Below are 25198 nucleotides of genomic sequence, written 5' to 3' on the forward strand. Positions count from 1 at the left end.
GTGAGCTTCCACGCTTCTTCCGAGCGCCTGCTGCGCCAAATTTTCTCGCGGAGAGTAGAAACCTGAGCCCACCCGGGCACATCGCCAACTTCATCAAGACGGCTGACGGCAAGAACTGAAGCTCCCAATAAGCTTCTACGCCCTCTGTTCCGCACCTCGCAATCACAAGATGAGCAGCAGCGGCTCCGTCGTCCCCGACGTGGTGCACTCGGGCGGGTGCCACTGCCGCCGCGTGCGCTGGCAGGTCGAGGCCCCCGCGAGCTTGGTGGCGTGGATCTGCAACTGCTCCAACTGCTCCATGCGCGGGAACACCCACTTCGTCGTCCCCGCCGCCAAGTTCAAGCTGCAGGCCGGCGCCGACGAGTTCATCACCACCTACACCTTCGGCACGCACACGGCCAAGCACACCTTCTGCAAGGTCTGCGGCATCACCTCCTTCTACACCCCGCGGTCCAACCCGGACGGCGTGGCCGTCACCGTGGCCTGCGTGGACCCGGGCACGCTGGAGCACGTCGAGTACCGGAAGGCTGACGGGAGGAACTGGGAGGAGTGGTTCAAGCGCAGCGACATCGCCGGCTTCTCCGAGGACAAGGCGGAGGCGGCGGAGTAGCGGGCAGGTCAGTCCGTGTATTTACCCTCACGAAGGTCAGTTTGGTTTGTGGGTGAATGAATAATTACCTATCCGTGTTTGTGAATTGCAAACTTGATTAGTGGAAATTGTGGAGAGAACAAATAAGCAATTGTCAGTTGGAGCTGGGTGTGGCAACTGTATTGCAATTGGGATTTCCAAAATGGATGGTTTCAAGTATTGTAGTGCCCAATTCAACTCCTACAGCATGGGATTGGGCCTAATAGTTTAGTAGCATGATGGGCGGTTGTTCAATTTGGGGAAAAAAATCAGAGAGTGAACATGTAGAGAACCGAGATTTGAGGAATGTAATTCACTGGTGTTTAATACTTTAAACTAACCTCCATGAGGAGATATTCCTAAAAGATCATTAGATGGCGAGATTGCCAATGTGGAATGACATCTGAAGTAAAGTTCAAGAGAGTAGCCACATTCTCTAGAGTGCTTTTCAGGCTAGACAAACTTATCCTTTTAATTTCCACAGCAATATCACTAAAAACACCAAAGTTTCATCAACAGATTAAAGAAAAAGAAGTATAGCGTTTACTGACTAGAGATAAGCTAACTTTTGGGCTTTAAGCCCTCAACACCATCTCTGATACAATCACACATAGGGACAAAACAATAATAGGCAATATAATGAGTCTCAAAGAAGTGATAATCAGTTCGCTATTACTTTAAATATAGAAGTTAACAGCAGTAGATGAACTCAGGACAAGCTGCAGTATAACCCATAATCAATTCAAGGAGACATACAAGACTCTGCCAAAGTTGCTAGGTTGCCCTCTGCGCTGTAGGCTTTCAGGCATGACCACCCTGCGATCGAAGATCATCCTCATCCATGGCTTTGCCAGCAAGATGTGGCCGCAGAATAGATTGACGGACACCTGATGAAGAAGGAGGCCATGAGAAATGAGGCTGGCTCAGGTGGTGATACTGCAAAGGTGTAATGGTCGATTAGCATGGGAGATCATAGTCTTTTTGTAGGCTCGCACTGGAAAGGGATCTACTTAGCATATTCGTTGAGCACAAACTTTGTTGGAACGCCCTTTTATGGTTCTCTTCTTTATGCTTCACTAGCAAATGGGGATCTAGTGCAAAGCTTACTTGGTCTGTCACTTGGTGTGGAACCTGTTGGTGGTTGAGAAAAGGAAAGTGATAGACTTTTGTTTAAAAGATCTATAGCACATCATTGATTAAAACCGGTTATAAAAAGGAAGGGAAGAGCTATAGCACTTGCTGATCATACTGATACAAGGGGACTGTGCAGTTGTACCCTGTAGCAAAAGCATTGCATAGTTGTAGGGGGCTATTAAGCATTTGAATGCTCATAGCAAAGTGATAATACATTAGGTTGAAGCATTTTAGTTGGTTCTTGCAATTATTAGTTTCTCACAGTGGATGACCAATGAAAAATCACCCATGACAACATAGTTGTGAAATTGGCTATATGAATTACATAGGTTGCTGAACCTAATTATGAGAAATATGTTAAACTATAAGGCACATTATTTTCACTGTAACCAATCTTTGTGCACCTGATATGGCTTCCAATTCTTAGTTGGTTAATTAGGCATTTATTTCCTTCTATGCATGCAGATGTCCTCTGTGGAACTGGTATTATTTCCTCATCATTAATCATCTTAGAGTATCTCCAAGAGTATGCTATTTTTTCCTCCTAAAAACATGTAATTTTGCAACTCCTAAAAAAGTATTGGTAGGAAAAAAGAAGGCCATCTCCATGAGTTTCTAATAATCCACTCCTAAAACATAGGCCCTGTTCGCTTGAACTTATCAGCCATACCGTTTCAGCGAAATAACTGTATTTTTCTCTCACAACAAATTAGCATCAGCATCAGCCATTTTTTCATCCAGCCGAACAGTGTCATAGAAGACAATTTTACATCAGGAATCCTATGCTATTTCTAAATTATCGTAACCATTTTTATATATTCTTTCTCTCTCGTATATTTGCATCAGGAACCCCTTCCAACTTCTTATTCTTTCACACACCCTTCCACCTTTAGACTAATCGATACGCATGGGATCCGCGCGACCGCTACTAGCGCAAAGCTACGTGCGACGGGGGAGGATTTCCTAAGTGCCTAAATTTTAGGAGCATTGATTAGGAGATGTTGGAGATGTGTTTTTTCTTATGTTGCTAAAAACCAAGGATTGGGAAGGAAAATAGGATACTCTTGGAGATGTTCTTAGTTCCGAAGGTTGAATTAGTTTAGGTTATTTTCTTTGAACTAGGATATTCTTCTTTTTGCAATGCATTTCTCTTTACCCTGTGGTAATGAAGACACCATTTTCTTAAGCTGCTAACCCCTCCCATCTTCATAATTGCACTTTCTGGACCTCTCTGATGCCATTGCATTTCCTTGTTTATGACCAAAAAAAATGGCACAAACCATAGACCACACAATCTATCAAAAGCAAAGACGTCCGCTCAATATGAAGTGGCTTTCTACAGTGCATTTCAAACTGTGAAGTATGAACACTTTTCTACAACTGATTACCCTGTTATAAAAAAAACTGATTACCTGATGCGTCAAATCCTCTTGTGATAAAGCGCCGGTGACATTTGGCATCAGTGTTTCAATCGGTGGGCAATAATGCAGCGGCAACTTTTCTAGAACCGGGGACTAGTGAATGGTCATGATTGAAAGAATGCACACTGGTGCAGCAACAACACTTGGGCTGTCTCGGTGGAAGTTTTATAAGATTTCATTTGCATTTAATAACCTGCCACATATGCATTTTTTATGATATGATAACGTTTTAGCGAAGAGAGAGAAGAATTGAGTTTCATGGGGATGAAACTCTCCTGGTATGATTACCAACTCTCTATGAGTCTCAGAATTAAATATATCTATGAAACTTTGCATTGAGAGTGGGTGTTTCATCTAAATTTCATTTCATTCTATATGACATGGCATTCTTCGAAACAACGAAATGAAACTCTCTATGGAGACTGGCCTTAGCAAGTTCCTGAACCAGTTTCCAAGTTTGTGTGGCATGTAGATCCAAACGCAGTATACACCAAAGCTATTAAAAGTGCCAGGTTACGCCCCTTAGTGTTGACAAGGATTTTCAGGAGCGTGTAACCTAACCATACTAAACCCACTTGATGTTATAACGGTGAGCCATTACAGTGAAGAACCTTTTACCATTTTGCAGTGAAGAACCTTTTAGCAAAATATGTAATGGAAACCAACTTGGATCAACACTGTAATGACTCAGTGGAAACCAACTTGGATCAATTCACTGATATAAAGCGACATAAATAGCATCTTTCACATGTATAAATTGTATGATTCAAATTGTAACACGATAACAAGCATTTAAAACGGGATTAAAAGCGAATATGAGGGACAAATGAGTCACAAGCCAGTCTCAGTGTAGATGAAGAGAGAGAAGATGAAAATTTCATGAGATGAAACTTGTTTACACTATTTCAACATATGAGAATCTTGGAAACTGAGACTGGCCTTAAGCTCGGCTCTGCGGGGCTCGCTAGCGTATGTTCAAAATCAACCTTGAGCCGGTCAAGCTTGTTTTGCAGGCCTCGCCGGTCAACTGGAAGAGACTTTGTGGGTGCTCCTGTTTGTTGAGTGCCATGCAAAGCAATGTTGCCACTGGTTCGGTTGGTGCCATAACGGGGAGTAATCCATGGTTTCGGTAGGATTGCTGTCAAAGAAATATTGTCAATAACAACTTTGGGCAAAGGTATGGGTGGCAAGAACGGTTAACACGTGGGTTCATCATTGGCAAGCCAAACTTTTGCTGCCTGTGATTTAAGGCTCTATTTGGCATAGCTCCACCACTAGCTCTAGAGCTGTTTAGAGCCGTTTTGTGCCAAACATGATAAAACTAAATAACTCCATCAAGGAGCCCCTTAAAACCGGATGAGACAAAGAACTGACCCTTAAAACCTACCGAGACAATGAACTAATGGAGGGTGGAGCTAAAAATAGTAGCTTCAGCTAGCTCCACCTCGCACAGTAGGACCCAACTCGCGTTAACGTTTGTCTTTTTTTTGCGCCCATCGACAGGTGTGAGGAGGGAGCAGCCATCGGGCCATGGCACAAGTGGGGCAGATAGGGCGCGCCGCCGCCAAGTTCAGGCACGACCGCCATGGCGTGCACTGTCACACCCTAAAATTTTCATTTTGGGATGTGATTTGAAAACACTAAATAAAATAAAGAATTTAATAATTTTTCTAGAAATATTCAAGATTTATTAATTGTCAAAACAGAATGAGAAAAATGTGGATTTATAAAAACTTTTACAAAGTTAATATGAGTGTGTTTGTGTGCCTTTGTGCTTTTGTGTGAAAAATGAATTTCTAAAAATAGAATCCAACCACGAATAGGTCTTTTTCGTTTTTGGAAATTAAAACTTCAAAAGTCTTGTTTAAAAATCAGTTTAGATTTGAGTTTGAAGAACTTTTGAAAAAATGTGTTTAAAAGAAAACATGTTTAGCTTTCAAAAATAGCATAAAACATGTTCCAAAACTAATCTCAATTAATGAATCAAATTTTGGTTTTAAAACTTTTTAGAAAAGTGGTTTTAAATCATTTTGATTAAAAAGAAAAACCTTTTTCTTTTTCTCTTTCTCCCTCCCTCACTTTTGGCCCGCCCTCGCTTGCAGCCAGGCCGCAGCCGGCCTGCTTCCCAACCCTCGCTCGCGCGCGCCCGCGTGGGCCGCCAGCCCGCCAGCGCGGCCCAGCAGCAGCAGCGCTCGCCCGCGCGCAGCAGCCGGCCCAGCCAGCCCCACCCGAGGCATGCCCGCGCCGTTGCCCCTGACAGGTGGGGCCCACCAGTCGGTGGGGCCCATAGCACAGTGTCGTCTCCTTCGTGGAGACGGACACGGGCTCGCCGAGCCACACCGCGCCGCGTCCGCGTGCACGCGAACCAAGGTTCGCCTTGGCCTCCCTTGCCCTATAAAGCCGATGTGCCAGCCTCAGCGCGGCCTTTTGCCAAACCCTAGCGGCCAGCGCTCGCGAACGTAAACCCTAGATCGAGTTCGCCGCCCGTTCGTCGTCCTCCGCCGTCGTTTTGCTGCGGTAAGCACCTGCACGAGGTCGGGCGAGGTTGCTAGGGACGCGTTGGTTCCCTCATCGCGCTCTTTCTCCCTCTCTGTGCTCCGTTCCTGCCGATGCGCACCGCCGCGTGGCCCGCCGGCTCCGGCCGCTCTCCGCCGCGGCCATGGCGCGCACCGCCATCACCTCCGCGAGCGTTATGCGCCCGTGCGCTCTCCATGCCTCGCCATGCCCTGCAGTGCCGCCGCCGCAGGCTCGCCGCCGCTAGCCATGGCGCCGCCGCCGCAAAACCCACTACCGACCTCTAACGGTTCACCGTTGACTGGTAGACTCGGTCCACGGGGCCGGTCCACCGCGGTGCACCGCCCACAGCCAATCCCGCGCCGCCGCGTGGCCGACAGCGCGGCCTCCAACAGTCGACCATGGCTATTTTGCAGAAAGGCCCCTTTATTATTGTGAATTTAATTCTCAGTCTAACCGCGTTCAAAAAGATTTATATTTAAGTCCTGGTTTTTGCAGTTTATACCCTGAATCCATCGGTATTAGCAGTTTTAGTCCGAAATGCTTTTGAATTTCAGTTTTAATTATTTTAAATGTGAAATTAGATCAGTTTATTTACATAAATACCATCAGTACCTTGATTAGGCCATAACTTTCACGTTTTAACTTCGATTTAGGTGGTTCTTGTTTCTACAGTTTCGTCTACGCATAGATTAGTTTTATGAACTTGTTTGTCTCTGTTATTTGTGTTGGTGTACTATTTTTAATTAAAAGCTTGTTTGCTTGCATGTATTGCTCTCGTGTGTGATGATTGATGCATTTAGAGAACGATCCGTCCGTAGAAGAAGAGTGGTTCGTTAGCGTTGAAGACCATGAGCTGAGGACCGACAGGTGAAGTAGAAGCTAAAGACCAGAAAATAGAAGCCGAAGACTTCTGAGCATCTTAACTTTGGGAAAAAAGGCAAGTGCATGCACCATTTGATCATTTTGTTCGTATACATTTATAATTCATTTACTTCATTGCATGTGTCCAATATTGCAAACCCTAAGGACCTAACTAGCCCTATGATTACCTTCCTTGTATTACCTGGGGTTTCTAAAATTGGGTAGTGTAGTTATGTGTAGATATGCTTAGTTGCTCCACCCACCACTCCCACGTATTAATGAAGTAATGATGCCTAATGAACACTTTAATGATGATTAATGGGTTAATGATGATTAATGACTACTATGGTGATGATGGAGAAAGTAAGGATGCTGATAGTATTATGGTTAAGGTGATGAAAGGGGAGGACAGGGTATTGGAGCTTGGCCCTGGTTTCCGGGGGTACTCCGTGTCCGCCCTCCTTAAGGACCTGTTCGTGGAGCAGCCACCTGGGACATACAATACAACTTCAAGCCATATGGCTCTGGCTTGACATAGTACCAGGACCTCTACTTGTAGGGTGTAACTTTCTGGGTAGGCATAAGAAAGTAACCAAGGTAATGAATATTAAGTTGACGGTTAGTCCGGAGTTCCATTACTATGGGCACGGACTGCCATGCGCCTCACCAAACCTTACGAGTTGCATCCTATTAGCTGGAACCTATGAAAAGCCTCGTAGTGAACCCTGTCTAGCTCACCTTGGAAGTGTTTTGGGGAGTAGCTACCCCAGACAATGGGAATCACGACTTGAAGTGAAAGTGTACACCTCTGACAGAGTTAAAACTGATATATCAGCCATGTTTACGGACACGAGCGGCCTAGACTCTCTCATGATTAGAACTTGACTCACTTGGGACTATGGAGGGGGCTTATGGATTGAGGTGGCTACCTCGTGTTTTGGTGGAATGGCTGTCCCATGTTCTTTGGGGTTGCTACCCCATGTTTCTTATTGAGGTTGCTACCTCAGTAATAATAATTATAATGATGGTGTTTAATAATTTTGTTAACTCTACTCCACTTTAATTAAGGGTTGGGAGATTCTTCTCATTGTAGTAACAGGTTGTTCTAATAAAAGTTACCAACTAAAAATGCTTACATGCAGTCAACCGTGTCAGCCTACCTTTTTGTATAAGCCTTGTATGGCATTACTTTCCGCCTGTACATGCTGAGTTCGACATAAACTCACCCTTGCTATCCCCCACCTCTAGTGTGTAGTAAAGTGCTTGAAAGCATCTAAACAATTCCTAGAGGGGGGGTGAATAGGCGTATCTAAAATTTATGAGTAAACTCAAAGTCAAATATCAGTGACAGTTGGAAGTCCCGATAGTTTGGGCCGGAAGTTCCGACGCAAACAGCTAGGACTTCCGACACATATGAGAATTGTACTACAAGTGCTAAAACAAACTTTGAGTGAAAGATATCTTGCAACCCCTCTCCCTAGTGGTAAGGTGAAGTGTTAGGGTTTCTCTTTGATGCCTGAAGATCACCACTTTGTAGATCGAGTCCAAACCCTAGGAGGACAGTTTGGGAGGAAGACAAACCAACTAGAACAAATATGATAACACAAATCACAACAACAAAAAGCACATGGAACACAAGAATTTATCTCGAGGTACAACAACCCCACAAAGGAGCTCCTACGTCCTCGTTGTTGAGGTGACCACAAAGGTCGGAGTCTCTTCCACCTCCTTGCCCCTCTCAAAGCAACCACAAAGGTCAATCGAGCTTTCCACTAAGAAATCAAGGGTAATACAAACTTTCTAAGGCTCTTCCACAAGATGGAAGCTCTTGGGCGACGCCTAGCCGGCTAGCGTTCCAAGAACCCAATAGTAATAGACACAAATCCAACCGGTTTGACGAAGAAATCAAGTGCTCAAGCTTGCCAAGTGATTTTCTCACTAAATTCACTCTCCTTTACTCAAGACCCTAGGAGAATCGAAGATTTGACTCAAGACCCGGCTAAGTCAACAAGCACCTGGACTTTCGACTACCAAAAGTCCATAAACTATGTCCAGTGTTTGTGAGGTGATTTTGTGTCTCTCTTTTGATTTTATTATTATGCTTGAGCACTCTATCTTCCTTAGACCACCTAAACTTGCATCCCTCTTTATAGTATGGCATATCTAAACCCAAAACAAAATAAAAAGGCTTTGGAGAGCGCTTTGGGTTTGTTCACTTTTTGGACTTGAAGAATTGAGGGACACCATTTCATCTTAGATCACCTCTTTTAAAGCTTTCAAGGGACTAAAGCTGCAATATATCTCATTAGTCCCTAATTTGGATGTCATCAATACACCAAAACCACATAGGGGGCAAACACACTTTCAATCTACCCCTTTTGGTAATTGATGACAACCAACTTAGGCTTTCATAAGAATGTAAGAATTTAAAGTTTTTGAACCCCAAAATTTTATAGAGCTCGCCCTTAATATATGCAATGAATTTGAATTTCAATGATGATCATAAACACATCACTTGCATATATTAATGTAGAAACTCCCCTAAATTTTGCAATTCGTGGGGTGCAACAAGCGTATGTGAACAAGTGCATATCCATAAAAAAGAGAATGCAATATGACATGTTATATTCACTTAACAAGTAAAAGAAAATATGATGGCCAAGATCTCAAAGTAACAACTTGAAACAACATATGGCCATCCAAAATAACATCCACCATTCACATGTGGAGACGAATAGATATGTAGATAAACATTGCTTGTCCTACAATCATCTATCACACAAATATAGTTGTCCATCACATAGTGCCAACCGCACGACATAGTTCATACAAGCTAAAAGTTTTAAAGTCTCACAAGCTCCAAACGACCAACTAACTTATTACAATAAGATCAAAGCCTAACACTCCCCCTTTGTCAACAAGTGACAAAAAGGGTAGGCCGCGTGAAAGAAACGACTACTCATCATCATAGTCCTCATCATCATCACAGTCATCACCATCATCATCGTCATTGTCATCATCATCTTCCTCATGGTACTCCTCATCATCGACATCCATTTGCGACTTGCCATGGTGATGGGGCTGATCAGATGACTCTCCATTGTATTCCTTGCAAGCCTCATCATAAAGCTCAAAAGGATCACAAAGTGGCTCCAAGGCCCGAGGCAGAGCAGAGGGAATGTCAAGCTTCTACTCAATGCGATGCATCCTCACTAGCATCTCTTGCTCACGCTCAGCACTAGCACAACAAGCTCCAAACATATACTTCATGAAGAACTTGAACTTGCTGGGGGGCTTACCACCAGAGGAGGAGGGAGGACTAAGGCTCCTCACTATGAGCACGGCGAGAGAGCGAAGCACGAGGTGGAGAAGCACGTGAGGAGGAGCCCGAGGCACCTTTGTCTTTTCCTTTTACTTTTCCCTTAGCGCCTCTTCTAACTCCTGCTTTGCCTAAAGCGACGTCTTGTTGGACAGCTTGAGAACTTTGTGAGGGGCATCTGAAGGGAAGTGAATGTCGGACACGTGCTCAATGATATGCATGATGAATGGAGCATAGGGGGTAGTGCTTCACCACATCCTCACTAGCCACGAAGATCTTGTCCCAAATATAACGACTAATGGAGAACTTGGTGAACTCATCTCCAAAGCAATCAAGTACAACCTGGGAATCCTCACGGAGATTGGTAGAGTCACCTATTTTGGGATACAAGATCTGACGAAGAATGTTGTTGAGCACATAGTAATAGGGCTTCAGCCAAACAGTCTTCCCATCAGCATGATGACCATCCAAATACATGTACTGATACTCATCCATGGCAAGAGCTGAAATCTCAGTGATGGCAGTGGAGGTGAGATCCCTATGGTCCAAGCCAAGAAGGCGAGAAAAGGTAATGAAATCAACCTTGTAGTGCTTGCCTTCTGTAGTCCAATGAATGACATGTGTATCCTCTCAAGTGTCCAAGTGATAGGAGGCATAGAACTGACAGATAATCTCATTGTTCCATGGCTTGAGGAACTCCATCAGTGGCTGCAAACCCCATCCTCCTCAAGTCCCGGAGCAGCTATGTCATGTCCAAGCCAGGTAGGCTTGCTAAGCTCAAAAGTGTTAATGGCCTTCATCTGAATCACAGGGGCCTCACTCTTGTTGATGTAGCGGAGATAGACCAAATGATGATAAAAGTCAAAATGAAATGGTTGCCAGAACCTGTACTCAATTCTCAAATCTTTGGTCACATCATAGAGAGGTTGGCACGCCAACGATGAATCTCAGCCACATGGCGATGATAATCAACCATCAAATGAGGTGTGTAACCTCTAGCTGGATTTGGAGTGCGCTGCGGTTCTTGGATGGTAGGAGTAGGACCGGCAAACGAAACCAACCGACTGACCCCAAAATAGCCTGGAGCAGAGGGAGTCATGGTGCAGACATCTTCAGCAATGGTCCTTCCTTCTTGATCAAGGGCTTCCTCAGTAGGATCAACAACGAGCACATCGCCAATGCTAGTAACGAACTCCCGAGCAGCAGCACCAGCGGGCGGAGCTAGAGCCTAGGCTTGAGCACGAGCAGCATTAGCATGAGCCCCATGACTACCAGTTGCATCATGAGGGAGTGATGCCTTGGTGTGCCAGGTGGGTGAGAGGATCCGGGGTCATTGTTCTTCTTGGAACACTTCTCACTATGATGAGAGGAGTGTCATCACTAATGGAAGCTATCACTATGGAGAAAAACAAAATGAAACTAAGAAGCAGGTAGAAGAAAGTTGAACGAGAGCCTAGAGATGGAGAAACATGGATGGAGTAGACCAAGGGGTCGGAGGTTTTGGCTTGCATCGGGACTTCCGATGGTTGGGAGTTCTGACCCTTGAGCCAACTTCCAAGAACGTCGGGACTCCCGACGCACTTTGGTGACGAATCCACTCTACGTGTTGACGAACCTTGACAAAGTCGACAAGTATCAGAGGTAAATTCTCAATGAACTTGTTACATAGCCAGTCATCTTTTCTGCATCCAACAACCTTGTTGCTTGTCGGTGCAGGGAATTTTTTGACCAATACTGGCATCATCCAAGGCCACCTTCTAACCATGAATGAGAGACCCTTCTTGAACATGGTTCGCCTGATTTCATTACATGGTTCCAAAGAAAGGTACCTTTTGACCAACTTAGCTCGTTCCAAGTTTGGCGTTCCTAGTTACCTAATTTCATTTCTCTCCTGCTTTACCTTGCAGTGCCAAAGTGATTTGTCTATAAGTGCCGAATTACGACAAGTGGGCAAAGGCTTTGACTATAAGGTCTTGTCATTTAACGCTTATGACGTGAATGGATATCGCTTTCACACAACAAGCTACGAGAAGAGTCGGCCCAATGCAAAGACCACGAATACCAGAGTATATACGCCCGGAGTAGTTACGCCCGGCGCTGAGCAAGAGGACTATTATGGCACAGTTGAAGAAATATACGAGCTCCAATACCATGGTGAAAAAGCACCTAGGCCAGTCATATTCAAATGCCAATGGTTTTATCCTGCAGTATCGAAAAAGTCCCCTAAACATGGGATAGTAGAAACTAGACAAGATTCCTTCTATCCAGGAGATGATGTCTATATTGTGGCTCAACAAGCCAGGCAAGTTTATTATTGTCCATATGCTTGCAAAACCGACCCACGTCTTCAGGGTTGGTATATTGTGCACAAGGTATCACCACATGGTAAATTACCTCGCCAAACGATGATGATTACAACTTGAACCCACCCACGCATGATGACGGGGAGTTCTATCAACAAGACGAGGGGCTACCAGGGATGCTTGAGATAGACTTAACAGGAGAGATTGAAATGGAAGTATACGAGGAATGGGTTGTTGATAAGGAAGCTGCAGATGAGGTGCATGATCTGAGAGACTTGAAAATGCTTGACGGACTACAACTAGGCAATGACAGCGATGAGGATGAGGCTGTTGATGATTTGTCGGCTCTTGATAGTGATGATGATACCTATCGTTCAGATAATCCTAATCATGAAGAATATTAGAAATACATGTAATACTATGTTATTTTGTAATTATATTTTCTTTTTTTGCATACCTTGCTAAGTACTTCTCGTTTATCTTGACTAATACTGGTTTATTCTTTTTAATTGCAGGTGATGGGGCTCACTAGGAGGAGCTGTCACTCGACTTACATGAGATCGAGGGACATGCCACAGGTTGAGGAGACAGAGGCGGAGGCGGAGACGTCACAGAGGCAGAGGAGGCCGAGGGGCAGGCCCAGGCGGGAGCCATCGACTAACCACGAGCGTGGCTCCTCGCGCTCTTCTAGGGACAACGACGGCCCTCTGCCCACGGTGAGCGAGGAGGCAGCTCCACAGATGTATGATGAGGAGGTGGTTCCGCACACGTCCGAGGAGGGGGTAGGGGGTTCGACTTCCTCTACAGCCTCCAAACCCTACTTGCGAGGTCCTAGCCAGCTCCCAAAGTGACCGATTCCTCCTCACCGCCGCCCACTGATTGCACCCGAGGGGGATAAGTAAGTAACTTCATATGTTCTTCATTTGATATGTTGAAAATGATAATAAGAGCTAATAATAACTATTGTTAACCACTTGTGCAGGAACTGGATGCTTGTGGAGGAGGGGATCGAGGCTCGCAATGTCAATGGGATCCTAGGACTTCTGTGCAGGGAACACTTCCCTGGCCTGGTGTGGACGTCAGAGGATGAGGACCCAGTGGTACCCTCGTTCGACCAGTACGCCCTTGTCGCCACCGACACTGAGCATAGAAACTTGGCGGATCGGGTGATTTAGGAGTTGTGGGTAAGCCTTTCTCGCACTACGGCCCTCAATTCATTGCATTCAATGCACATTCTTTAAACAAAATAATGGATACCTCGTGTCTTTATGCAGGACTTCTTCAGATGCCAGCTGGGATAGGAGGATAGGGCGTATCAGGTGGCTTACGCTTCCTGTAAAAGGCATGTCTCGGACTTGTATTACGAGGCCCGCCTCTAGGCGCATAGAGACTACAACGCCACCTTCTGTAACAGAAGAATCAACAAGACACGGGCAAGAAGGGAGACAGAGGTTCTTACCAGTGAGCAGTACCTACAAGTAAATAGAAAACATCTCCTATTGATTCCTTTTGAGATTAACTATGCCTAATTTGATCTTATGATGGCTTGTAGGTGATTCCAAACTGGTGCGCCACCCACCCCGATTGCTGGGCCGCTATAGTGGACAAATGGTTGGACGCGGACTGGCAGAGGGCGCACCAAGAGAAAAGCGAGCACCGTATGATGATGCTAGGTGTACCTCACCATCAGGGCAGTGCCAGCCTCAGCAAGTATGCGAAGACATATGTAAGTCTCCACCATTTGTCTTATCTAGCCGCGCTCAGTTTTGCATTATTTCTTACCACATGTTGTTGTCTTTCTCGCAGTCGGTGGCGCACGGTGGCCAGCCAATTGGCCAACTCACGGCGTATGCTCTGGCCCACATGGGCCCGGCAAAGTCCAACATCGAGTACAACCCGGTTGCGGGCCCAGAGGCATACACCAACTCCAGCGTCCACACCTGCCTCACTTCTTGCACGGAGGCGGCAAGGTTAGTCCACGGGCCTGACTACGATCCAAGGACCGAGGAGCGCCTTGATCCTGAGCTCGTGATGAGGGTGGGGGAAGGCAAGAAGCATGGGCGTTTCTGGATTGGCGATGGCATCCTCGACACGGGCACTACTCCTCCTCTCCAGCGCCTCCGAGCAGCGAGCACGAGCTCTAGCGTGCCCATAAGGCAACGGCCATCATCGGTGGTGGCACTCCAGGTAAGTATTCCAGTTTCATTCGTCGTTCTTTGTCATTTACATTCCTTAGCTATGCATTATTGAAACATTGGTGTCAAATGTTGCAGGCCGAGCTACAGCAACTTCGGTCCTAGCAGGAGGCCCAGCTGGCTGAGCGGGAGGCCGAGTGTCAGAGGCTACAAGCTTTGGAGGCCCAGCAAGTAGGTTTGCTCCAGTTCGTGCAACAACTTGGGCTGCAACAAGGTTGGGAGATCCCAGCCAACCTGCTTGCACCACCACCACCACCACCACATCGTCCAGATTCTACTCCGGTGAGTATGAGTACGGATGCTTTACTTTCTATGCTCATGCTTAGTGTCAAACCTAGTGATGGCCTTCGTGCCGGATTTGTTGATGTGTGGGCCTTCGTGCCGGGTTTGTTGATGTGTCGGCATTCGTGCCGGAAATGTGGTTGTCGGCCTTCGTGCCGATGTTTTTCTTGCAGGTTTTGGAAACCTCCCCGTGCAGAGGAGGTGCTGCCGAAATTTTCAACTTTTCTTTAAACTGCTTACATTTTTATCTTATCACTCACGTGCAATCTCTTCTCTTTTGTGCAGCATCAATTGGGGGCGGCATTGAACCATCTCGGAGGGTCGCCGGCATCGCAAGTTGGGGCGTCGCAACCCTCACAATCGTCGTGAGCCGCTTCCGGAGTCGGTTTTATGTAGGCATGCCTTTATGTATTGAACTTGTGAACTTTGAACTTGTGGTTTGTAATATATTGTGGATTTCGGACATAATTGGTCATTTGTGATATATATATATATATATATATATATATATATATATATATATATATATATATATATGTGTGTGTGTGTGTGTGTGTTTTCTCATATATTGTGTTGAATTGTGGTTTCTAATATATATATATGCACTGTTGTTTACATGGAAAAGCAAAAAACGAACAAAAATTTTTTTTGCTGTGGCTTTGCCGAGTGCAATGACCATTGCACTTGGCAAAGCTGGGAAAATAGCAGCAACAATTTCCCAGATTTGCCGAGTGCAATGGCCATTGCACTTGGTAAAGAAAATTTAAAAAAAATAAAAAATGCTTTGCCGAGTGCCTTGGCAGTGGCACTCGGCAAAGAAAATTTTTAAAAAATTGAAAACAGGCTTTGCCGAGTGTCTCGGCGCTATGGCACTCGGCAAAGAACTTTGAAAAAAAAAAGAAAATTCTTTGCCGAGTGTTGCACTCGGCAAAGAAATTAAAAAAATTAAGATGGCGTGAGCCTTCGGCCAACGGCCGTCAATCCTTTGTCGAGTGCCAGCTTGACACTCGGCAAAGCCTTTGCCGAGTGCCCGAGATTTGGCACTCGGCAAAGCAAGCTTTACCGTGAAAAGGTTCGACGGAGCCTCTTTGCCGAGTGTTGCACTCGTCACTCGGCAAAGGATTTGCCGAGTGCATGGGGCACTCGGCAAAGCGTGTGGCTGCTGTAGTGATTCCCATCATCAACACCCAAGGCATGGGTGCATGATGATGGTTGACCCTCAACACCACCCCACCACCTAAGGAACAGCCTTGAGGGCTGCTGCTCGCAGATGAGCTCAAAGCACCAATGCCGAAGGGGTAGTCGAAGGTAATGTTGCCACATTTCTTGGGACAACCGGCGAGCGACGCTGCCGCCGTGGGAGCAAGTAATATTAGGAGCAGATAGACTAGCACCGTCGCATCAAGATGAACGGCGTCCATAGCCACTAGCGAGCAGCAACGTATATGGTGCCGGACGAGCAGTGTGACTGTTGTATATATAGTGAGTATATGATCCGATTCCTCATGGAAGAACTAACTAGCATGCATGCACTTCATAGGACGACATGCATGTGTAACATATGTGACCGGCATCAAGGACGACGGTCCAGGCCAATTATCTGTGGGGCGGGCTGCCATTATTATTGTAGAAACTCAGTGCTCTCATAGGCTAGACGGTGTGTGCATGGGCCTGCATCTGCCGCCCTATGAAGGATCCATCAAAGGACAGCGCGTGCAGTGGGCATCCAGTGTCTACATGCATCTAATGGAATAATCGTCAAATTCTATTCAAGTCTTTACTTTTGTTTGAAAACACGCATGACAGACGACGGAGAACGGGACCCTGCAATTGCTACTCAGTGGCCTTAGCTTCATCATGAACAAATCGTCGTCATCCATGAGGTCCCTGTAATTGGAAGAGCCGTGGGGTGGTCCGATCCTGGGCCATGCATGCAGTTTCCGGTCAGTACGTAGTCTTATTAGGCTCCACGTGACCAATCCTAGAATTTTCGTGGTCCTGTAATCCTCAGGATCACGTACACATATTTCCTGGATGGAAATAGAGAGACATCTTTGCTGGCTTGGTAGTAAACATGCACCTCCTACGTTTCATTAATCATCGAACTAGTAGCTCCCCGCAAAGAAAAAGGTCAAACGCTATCTTGCGCTTTCTCGCGAACTTCTCAAGTGTGCACATTGGAGAATAGATGGACTAGTTGCACACAGAATTTTCAAAATATGTATGATATGGTTTTTGTGATTTTATCATATTTTGTCTGTCAAAATCTGCGATCCCTAGGCCATCACCATGAAGGCCGTTAGATTTGTGTCATGATTGTGTAGTTGACATGATCTGTTCTATTTAGTTTTTGCTCCTTTATCGATATCAACAGTGAATCGAAGACTTCCCGGCTAGGAAGACAAGAAACAATCAATTACTCGATAAGGTTAGGATGCCTATCTTTTTGAACGGTAGCTTTCAGACGACTTTTGGCTTAAAATCTAGTTTCGGGTTTTGGGTTTCGGGTTTCTAGCTTTTGGCATTTTGATTGACTTTTGTAATAAATTTCTCGATATGGTTTTTGAACGGGCTGCAGCCATCGAGTTGTGCGAAGACCTTTGCCTTGACGATGCGCAGCGGTGGGGGAGAAGCGGCTCGGGCCCCGCCGGTGGGCGGTGGCGGCGCGTTGGGGAAGACTGATGGGTGAGCCATCAACAGAGAGGCTTCATCCTCCTCCTCAGCCTGCGCCACGTTGGCTTCTCCTTTGGGCTTGCTCCTGCAATCTTTGGCCCAATGGCCAGACTTACCGCAGCGCGCGCACTGGTCCCGGTTGAGGCCTTTCCCACCTCCCGCCTGGGCTTTTGCCCCATCTCGGAATGTGGAGGCGTCGCTCTTGCCACGCCCGCGGCCACGACCACGGCCGCCGCGCTTCTTGCCGCTGGCGCCGGTGGTGCTGCCGCTGCCGCCGGTGGTGCCGCTCCCGCTCCCCTTCTCTTCGGAGTCGCGGAGCTTGAGCCGGGCCATCCACTCCTCCTCACAGAGGAGCAGACGCCCCTGGTTGTCGGTGATGGGTGGTGCCTGGCGCCACTGTTCGACGGCGCGGAGCCTCCCCGTTACCTCCTCGACGGAGAGGTCGTTGAGATTGAGCAACGTCTCGATGGAGATCGCCACCTGAGCAAGATGCTCTGGGACGACCTGCAGCATCTTGCGGACGATCTCAACGTCCTTCATGTCGTCGCCGAGGACACGAAGGTTGTTGACGAGGCCGGTGATGCGGTTCGAGAAATCCTCCGCGCTCTCCCCATCCTTCCAAGCCATGGCGCCAAACTGGCGCCGCAGCTGCTGCGCGCTCGCCTCTCGCACGCGCCGCACGCCGACGCGGATCGTCTTGACGGCCTGCCAGGTGGCGGCCGCCGATCCCTTGCCGCGCAATGTGCCCAGCATCTCCGCCGGCACTGACCGCAGGATTGCGGCGAGTGCCAGACGGTCGTCGCGGTAGTCGATCACGTCCCCCTCCTCCGGCTCGACGGCGTACCACCACCCCGCTGCCTCAAAATTCGCCTGCATCAACATCTCCCACACTTGATAGTTGGTGCGTGTGAGCATGGGGAATTTGAGCGAGGAATTCCCATTGGAATCCCGCTCAGCGCGGTGGATGATGACTTCGGCCTCGCGGCGACCTCGGCGCGGCCCTGGTGACGGCGACAGCGGATGGTGGCGGCCTCGGCACGGTGGCGTCCATGAGCGCCCGCTGGGTGGGATGGAGTACCGCGGCATGATCCCTGAATCGGTCAGCTCTGAGGCCAAATGTCAGCCGGAATCACTCCGGTCAAGATTCTCAAACCTCACGAACACGATGAACACAGGTGGGTTTTTTGGTGCCGTAGCAAGATTGCATAGGCTTTTCTGAATATATTGAGTTCCTACTTATACACAAGCTACAAAAGCTAAGAAAGGAAACTACCAGGGAGTGGCGGAGCTATTCTCTCGCTCTCCTGCATGCTCGCCATGCGCGCCACGATCTCTGCGATGTGCGCCATCCCACTCACCAGGCCATGCCGCAGACCGCAGGCAGCACTCGCCACGACGCGAACGAAGCGCCTCGTCGTGGCCACGAATACAACGACGTGCACGGGAGGATATGATCGTCCAAGCCGTGCTCAACACTACTCTACCTGAATTTGAATTGAGCGGGAACACAGGATTACTAGCAAGACTGTCATTTCACCCCCTAATCCTGATGTCCTTGCTGATCTTGATGACGCCCATCTTCTCGCGCAATTCACAGAAACGGTCTCGCGCCAGAGGTTTTGTCAGGATGTCGGTGATCTGCTCTTCAGTGCGGACGTGCTCAATGTCCAGCTTCCCATCCCCAACACGCTCGCGGATGAAATGAAATCTGACATCTATATGTTTACTCCGATCGTGGAAGATAGGATTCTTACTTAGAGCAATAGCCGATTGGCTGTCCATCTTGAGGAGAAAGGTGGTGCGCTGCTCGCTCTTCAGCTCGGCAAGCAGCTGCGCCAGCCAAACACCTTGACAGGCCGCCGTTGTACCTGCAATGTACTCAGCTTCGCAGGATGATAACGCAATGACCTTCTGCTTTTGTGACTGGCAAGTCACCGGACAAGAGCCGTAGAAGAACATCACTCCAGTGGTGCTCTTCCTTGTATCAACGTCGCCGCCCATGTCGGCGTCGCTGTACCCCAGTAGCTTCAGGTTCTTGCTTCTAGGCTTGTAATGGCAGCCGTAGTCGATCGTTCCCGCGATGTAGCGCAGGATGCGCTTCACCGCGTTAAGATGCTCGATGGTGGGGTGCTCCATGAAACGACTTACGTAGCCAACCGTGAAGGTGATGTCTGGGCGGGTGTGCACCAGGTACCCGAGGCAGCCGACTAGGCCTCGATACTCAGTGGCGTTCACCGGCTCTGCAGTGCTGGACTTCGAGAGGTTCAGGCGATGCTCCATCAGAGTGTAGCACGGGTTACAGCTACCCATGCCGGCGCGCTCCAGAATCTTGCGCGCGTACGCAGACTGCTGCAGCTTGATCCCATCGTGTCCCTGCTGCACCTCAATTCCCAGATAAAAGCACAACAAGCCAAGATCACTCATCTTAAACCTGCTGGACATCTGTTGCTTGAATCGGGCGATCTCGGCGTCGTCGTTCCCGGTGATGATGAGGTCGTCGACGTAGACCCCCACCAGCAACTGTGACATGACCTTCCCACGTGCGTAGATAGTGTGCTCCGACGTGCTGTGGCTGAAGCCGAGTGCCACTAGCGTCTCATCGAGCTTCGCGTTCCACGCGCGCGGTGCTTGACGAAGTCCGTAGAGCGCCTTGTCCAGGCGCAACACCTTGTTCTCGTGCCCAGCGACGGCGAAGCCAGGAGGTTGCTTGACGTAGACCTCCTCGACCAGCTTCCCGTTCAGGAACGCGGACTTAACGTCCATGTGATGCACTGGCCACCCCTCCTAGGCAGCGAGTGCAAGCAGCAGCCGCACGAACTTGATGCGGGTCACCGGCGTGAACACTTTGTCGAAGTCGATGCCGGGTTGTTGGACGTAGCCCTTTGCGACGAGCCGAGCTTTGTGCTTGATGACCTCACCGGCGGCATCCTTCTTCACCTTGTACACCCATTTCAAGCCAATAGGTCGATGACCTGGTGGAAGCATCACCAGACGCCATGTCTGGTTGCTCTCAATGGCATCCATCTCCTCCATCATGGCACGCCGCCAAGACTGGTGCCGTTCAGCCTCGGCGAAAGAGGCTGGCTCCTCCTCGATCTGCAAGTGGAGCTCAGCAGCAACCTAACGAGCGGCGTACCCCGGTGGTGTCGCTGCTCCAATGATGTTGTTGATGGTGCGGTAGCGTGGCTCAATGTTGTCGGCGTCGGCGTCCAGGTACTTCTCCGCACCCGGATGCGGCGAGACAAACTCGGGCTGTGGAAGCGACGATGCCGACGCAGGTGTTTCGGGCACCTGTACATTGGACGGCTGCATAGGTGTTGTAGTCGTTGGTGCTCCCACACCTGAGGGAGCGGCCGAGCCTGGTGAAGGGGACTGCGCCGCGGTACTGGGCGCCACGTTGTCGGTGAAGTGATCAGCCCCAAGCTCTATGGGGAGGTACTCAATGACGAGGTCTGAGCCACCACCGATGTCCTCGTCCTGCCAGCTCCAGGGCATGGGTTCATTGAACACCGCATCCCTAGACACGACCACATGGCGTGCTGCAGGGTCGTAGAAGCACCACGCCTTGGCGCCGGGTTCATAGCCGATGAAGACTACCGGAGTTCCCCGATCGCCGAGCTTACTGAGATGCAGGGTCGTCACCTTGATGTACGCAACGTAGCCGAACGTCCGCAGATGGTGGACACATGGCCAATGTCCGTGCCAGGCTTCAAACGGCATCATGCCGTCGACGGCATTGGTGGGTGCGTGGTTCAGGAGGTAAACGGCGGTGGCCACCGCCTCTCCCCAGAACGTGGCCGGCATGTTTCTTCCTTTCAGCAGGCTCCGCGCCATGGTGACGACAGACTGATTTCGCCGCTCGACCACGCCGTTCTGTTGAGGCGTGTATGGCGCAGTGTGCTGTCGATCAACACCGTGCTCGGCGTAGTAGGTCTCGAACTCGATGGAGGTGAACTCTCCACCGTTGTCGGTCCGCAGAACGCGGAGACGCCGCCCAATCTCCACCTCGACGCGCGCCTGGAACTTCTTGACCATGGCGAGGCCGTCGCTCTTGGCGGCAAGCATCGCCACCCACATGTACCTGCTCTGATCATCCACTAAGAGAAGGAAGTACTTCTTACCGCCGGAGGTCACCGGCGTAATAGGGCCGCACAGGTCCCCATGAACCAGATCTAGCAGGCCTTCTGCTCGCCGCTTTGCCTGCGTCGGGAACGGACTCCTCTTGAGCTTGGTGACGACGCAGTCGGAGCAGAGTTGGTGGACATGGTCCACGTTGGGTAGCCCACGCACCATGCCCTGCTGCTGGAGCTTGCGCAGGGCATCGAAGTGCAGGTGCCCAAACCGCTCATGCCATAGCCACGCATCCTTAGTTTGGCGTGCGGCCAGGCAGAGTGCCTGGGCGATCTTGACGCGTAGGACATAGAGGCGGTTGGAGGAACGACGGATGCGGATGATCAGCCGTCCCTTGGCGTCGCGAACTCAGAGAAGACCATCCTTGGAGTGGATCTCACACCCACCTTCCTCGAGTTGGCCGTAGCTGATGATGTTGGTCGTCAGCCTAGGGATGAAGTACACCCCCATGAGTGGGAGATGCTCACCGGTCTTGCCTTCGAAGAGGACGGTGCCAGACTCCATGATCGCCACCTCTGACCCGTCGCCAAACTTGACGGTGCCGTGGACAGAGGTGTCGATGTCGATGAACGCCTCCCTGCAGCCGGACATGTGGTTCATGGCCCCGCTGTCCAGACACCACACGCCATCGTCGCGCTTGACGGAGCCATCGAGTTGTGCGAAGACCTTTGCCTCGACGATGCGCAGCGGTGGGGGAGAAGCAGCTCAGGCCTCGCTGGTGGGCAGTGGCAGCGCATTGGGGAAGACTGATGCGTGAGCCATCAACAGAGAGGCTTCATCCTCCTCCTCAGCCTGCGCCACGTTGGCTTCTCCTTTGGGCTTGCTCCTACAATCTTTGGCCCAATGGCCAGACTTACCGCAGCACGCGCACTGGTCCTGGTTGAGGCCTTTCCCACCTCCCACCTGGGCTTTTGCCCCATCTTAGAATGTGGAGGCATCGCTCTTGCCATGCCCGCGGCCACGACCACGGCTGCTGCGCTTCTTGCCGCTGGCGCCGGTGGTGCTGCCGCTGCCGCCGATGGTGCCGCTCCCGCTCCCCTTCTCTTCGGAGTCGCGGAGCTTGAGCCGGGCCATCCACTCCTCCTCACAGAGGAGCAGACGCCCCTGGTTGTCGGTGACGGGTGGTGCCTGGCGCCACTGTTCGACGGCACGGAGCCTCCCCGTTATCTCCTCGATGGAGAGGTCGTTGAGATCGAGCAACGTCTCGATGGAGATCGCCACCTGAGCAAGATTCTCTGGGACAACCTGCAGCATCTTGCAGACGATCTCAACATCCTTCATGTCGTTGCTGAGGACACGAAGGTTGTTGGCGAGGCCGGTGATGCGGTTCGCGAAATCCTCCGCACTCTCCCCATCCTTCCAAGCCATGGCGCCGAACTGGCGCCGCAGCTGCTGCGCGCTCGCCTCTCGCACGCGCTGCACGCCGACGCGGATCGTCTTGATAGCCTACCAAGTGGCGGCCACCGATCCCTTGCCGCACAATGTGCCCAGCATCTCCGCCGGCATTGACCGCAGGATTGCGGCGAGCGCCAGACGGTCGTCGCGGTAGTCGATCATGTCCCCCTCCTCTGGCTCGACGGCGTACCACCACCCCACTACCTCAAAATTCGCCTACATCAACATCACCCACTCTTGATAGTTGGTGCAAGTGAGCATGGGGAATTTGAGCGAGGAATTCCCATTGGAATCCCGCTCGGCGTGGTGGATGATGACTTCGGGCTCATGGCGACCTCGGCGTGGCCCTGGTGACGGCGACAGTGGATAGTGGCGGCCTCGGTGCGGTGGCGTCCATGAGCGCCCACTGGGTGGGATGGAGTACCGCGGCATGATCCCTGGATCGGTCAGCTCTGAGGCCAAATGTCAGCCGGAATCACTCTGGTCAAGATTCTCAAACCTCACGAACACGATGAACACAGGTGGGTTTTTTGGTGCCGTAGCAAGATTGCATAGGCTTTTCTGAATATATTGAGTTCCTACTTATACACAAGCTACAAAAGCTAAGAAAGGAAACTACCAGGGAGTGGCGGAGCTATTCTCTCGCTCTCCTGCATGCTCGCCATGCGTGCCATGATCTCTGCGATGTGCGCCATCCCACACACCAGGCCATGCCACAGACCGCGGGCAGCACTCGCCACGACGCGAATGAAGCGCCTCGTCGTGGCCACAAATACAACGATGCGCATGGGAGGATATGATCGTCCAAGCCGTGCTCAACACTACTCTACCTGAATTTGAATTGAGCGGGAACATAGGATTACAAGCAAGACTGTCACTCTTCATCGCCGGATCTACCGACACGCCCGAGTTTGAGTTTGGCGTATTCGGCGACAACTCATCCGTGCCGTGCTCGCCGTCAACTCTCTCGATCACGCCTCGCCAACTTTCTCAAAATTTGTCTGCACCACCGCTAGGGAGAATAAGCTGCCTGGGTCTGCTCCAACTCTGTGTCGTCGTCGCCCCCGCCGCCACTACCGTCATTCATCCTTTCAGTCATCTATACTCCGACAAGGTATCCTACGTGCAGCTGCAACATTCTTCCTTCGACATGCTTGCCAGCAAGTGAGGTGAGTTGTGGTCATGTCAATGGAGGCTCTAGTGCTTGACTCGGAAGATCATCCCCGCCTTCACCCATTCGAGCTCCGTGTGGATCAATCATCGTCGCCACCACATGTACCAAAGTCAGAGCGCAGTCTGGCCTTCAAGAGATGGGCCCGAGGCAGGTGTTACCATTGCCTTGCACGTGATCACCAAGTCAACTTGTGCCGAGACTCCTTCTATTGCATTCAATGTCGTCGTCCTAGACATCGAGAGAGGGATTGTCGTCCCTAAGAGCCCACTCCTCCTTCGTGCAACCCCAACCTCAACGCCCTCAGCAAGCTCATAGTTGGGCAAATGTCATGGCCATGCCTCCATTGAAGACTACAGTGGGGTCTTCGTCTTCTTTGCTAAAACAACTTTGCAATCAGTCATCAGAGTCACGTCCAATTCCTTCTCATCATAGCTGTTGCTTTGCTACTTCTGCTTCGACGACTTTGGACCTCTAGTCCTTGATTACACCTTTGGTGGAAACTTTACGATCAGAACTTCAATAGTTGTTTGCTGCTCGTTTGGAGGAAGTGTTGCGCCCTCTTAGAGACGATATTTCTAACATCAAGTTGTGGTTAGCACGTATGGCCAACCATTTGGAGGGGGTGGATCCTCTAGAAGATCATACTTTAGTTTCCAACATGGCTGAGCTCTTCGGGCCATGTTCTCTAGTTCGACGCTCTCCAACACTGTCGGTCCTCACTTCTCTTGCTACGGCTTGCACGCCTACCAACTCTATGGTGTGCGAGGACATATGAGCAAACACTATAGACTCTGTCATTGAGGATATGCCCACAATGATCATAGCTACAGAGATTCATAGAGAGACGGATCCCATCATTAATGAGGTGGTTACAAGGACGTTTGACAAAGTAGAGACCTCCAAGTTTTAGGAAAAACAAACGTTGATGCAAGCTGTTACCTCTGTTGAGGATATTGTTCTTGTGGAGGATGCATCAGATGATGAGGAAGCTACCACAGATGCACAAGTGACAGATGAAGACCCTATCTTTCTTATCACCGTCAAAGATGCCTCTACCCTATCTACAACTAAGGTCAAGGTGGAAGAGCCACCGTTAATAGAGGATCCATTGATTGTGCCTTCTTCAGTGACATTTGTTTCGAAGGGTGAGGATCTTGCATGCCTC

General features: G+C 49.5%; 2 protein-coding genes and 1 pseudogene across 2 annotated transcripts; 1 reads left to right on the forward strand and 2 right to left on the reverse strand.

The window, feature by feature from the left end:
• LOC136533608 (uncharacterized) lies at positions 1-4757 on the forward strand (annotated as a pseudogene).
• A 12414-nt stretch (positions 4758-17171) lies between these two features.
• On the reverse strand, positions 17172-18215 carry LOC136533604 (uncharacterized). The gene has a single exon (XM_066526158.1). The coding sequence runs from the start codon at positions 18213-18215 to the stop codon at positions 17172-17174; it is 1044 nt and encodes a 347-aa protein (XP_066382255.1).
• A 4170-nt stretch (positions 18216-22385) lies between these two features.
• LOC136533605 (uncharacterized) lies at positions 22386-22832 on the reverse strand. The gene has a single exon (XM_066526159.1). The coding sequence runs from the start codon at positions 22830-22832 to the stop codon at positions 22386-22388; it is 447 nt and encodes a 148-aa protein (XP_066382256.1).
• Positions 22833-25198: the final 2366 nt, after the last annotated feature.

This window comes from Miscanthus floridulus, unplaced genomic scaffold, assembly GCF_019320115.1.
Source record: "Miscanthus floridulus cultivar M001 unplaced genomic scaffold, ASM1932011v1 os_1010_1, whole genome shotgun sequence".
NCBI lineage: Eukaryota > Viridiplantae > Streptophyta > Magnoliopsida > Poales > Poaceae > Miscanthus > Miscanthus floridulus.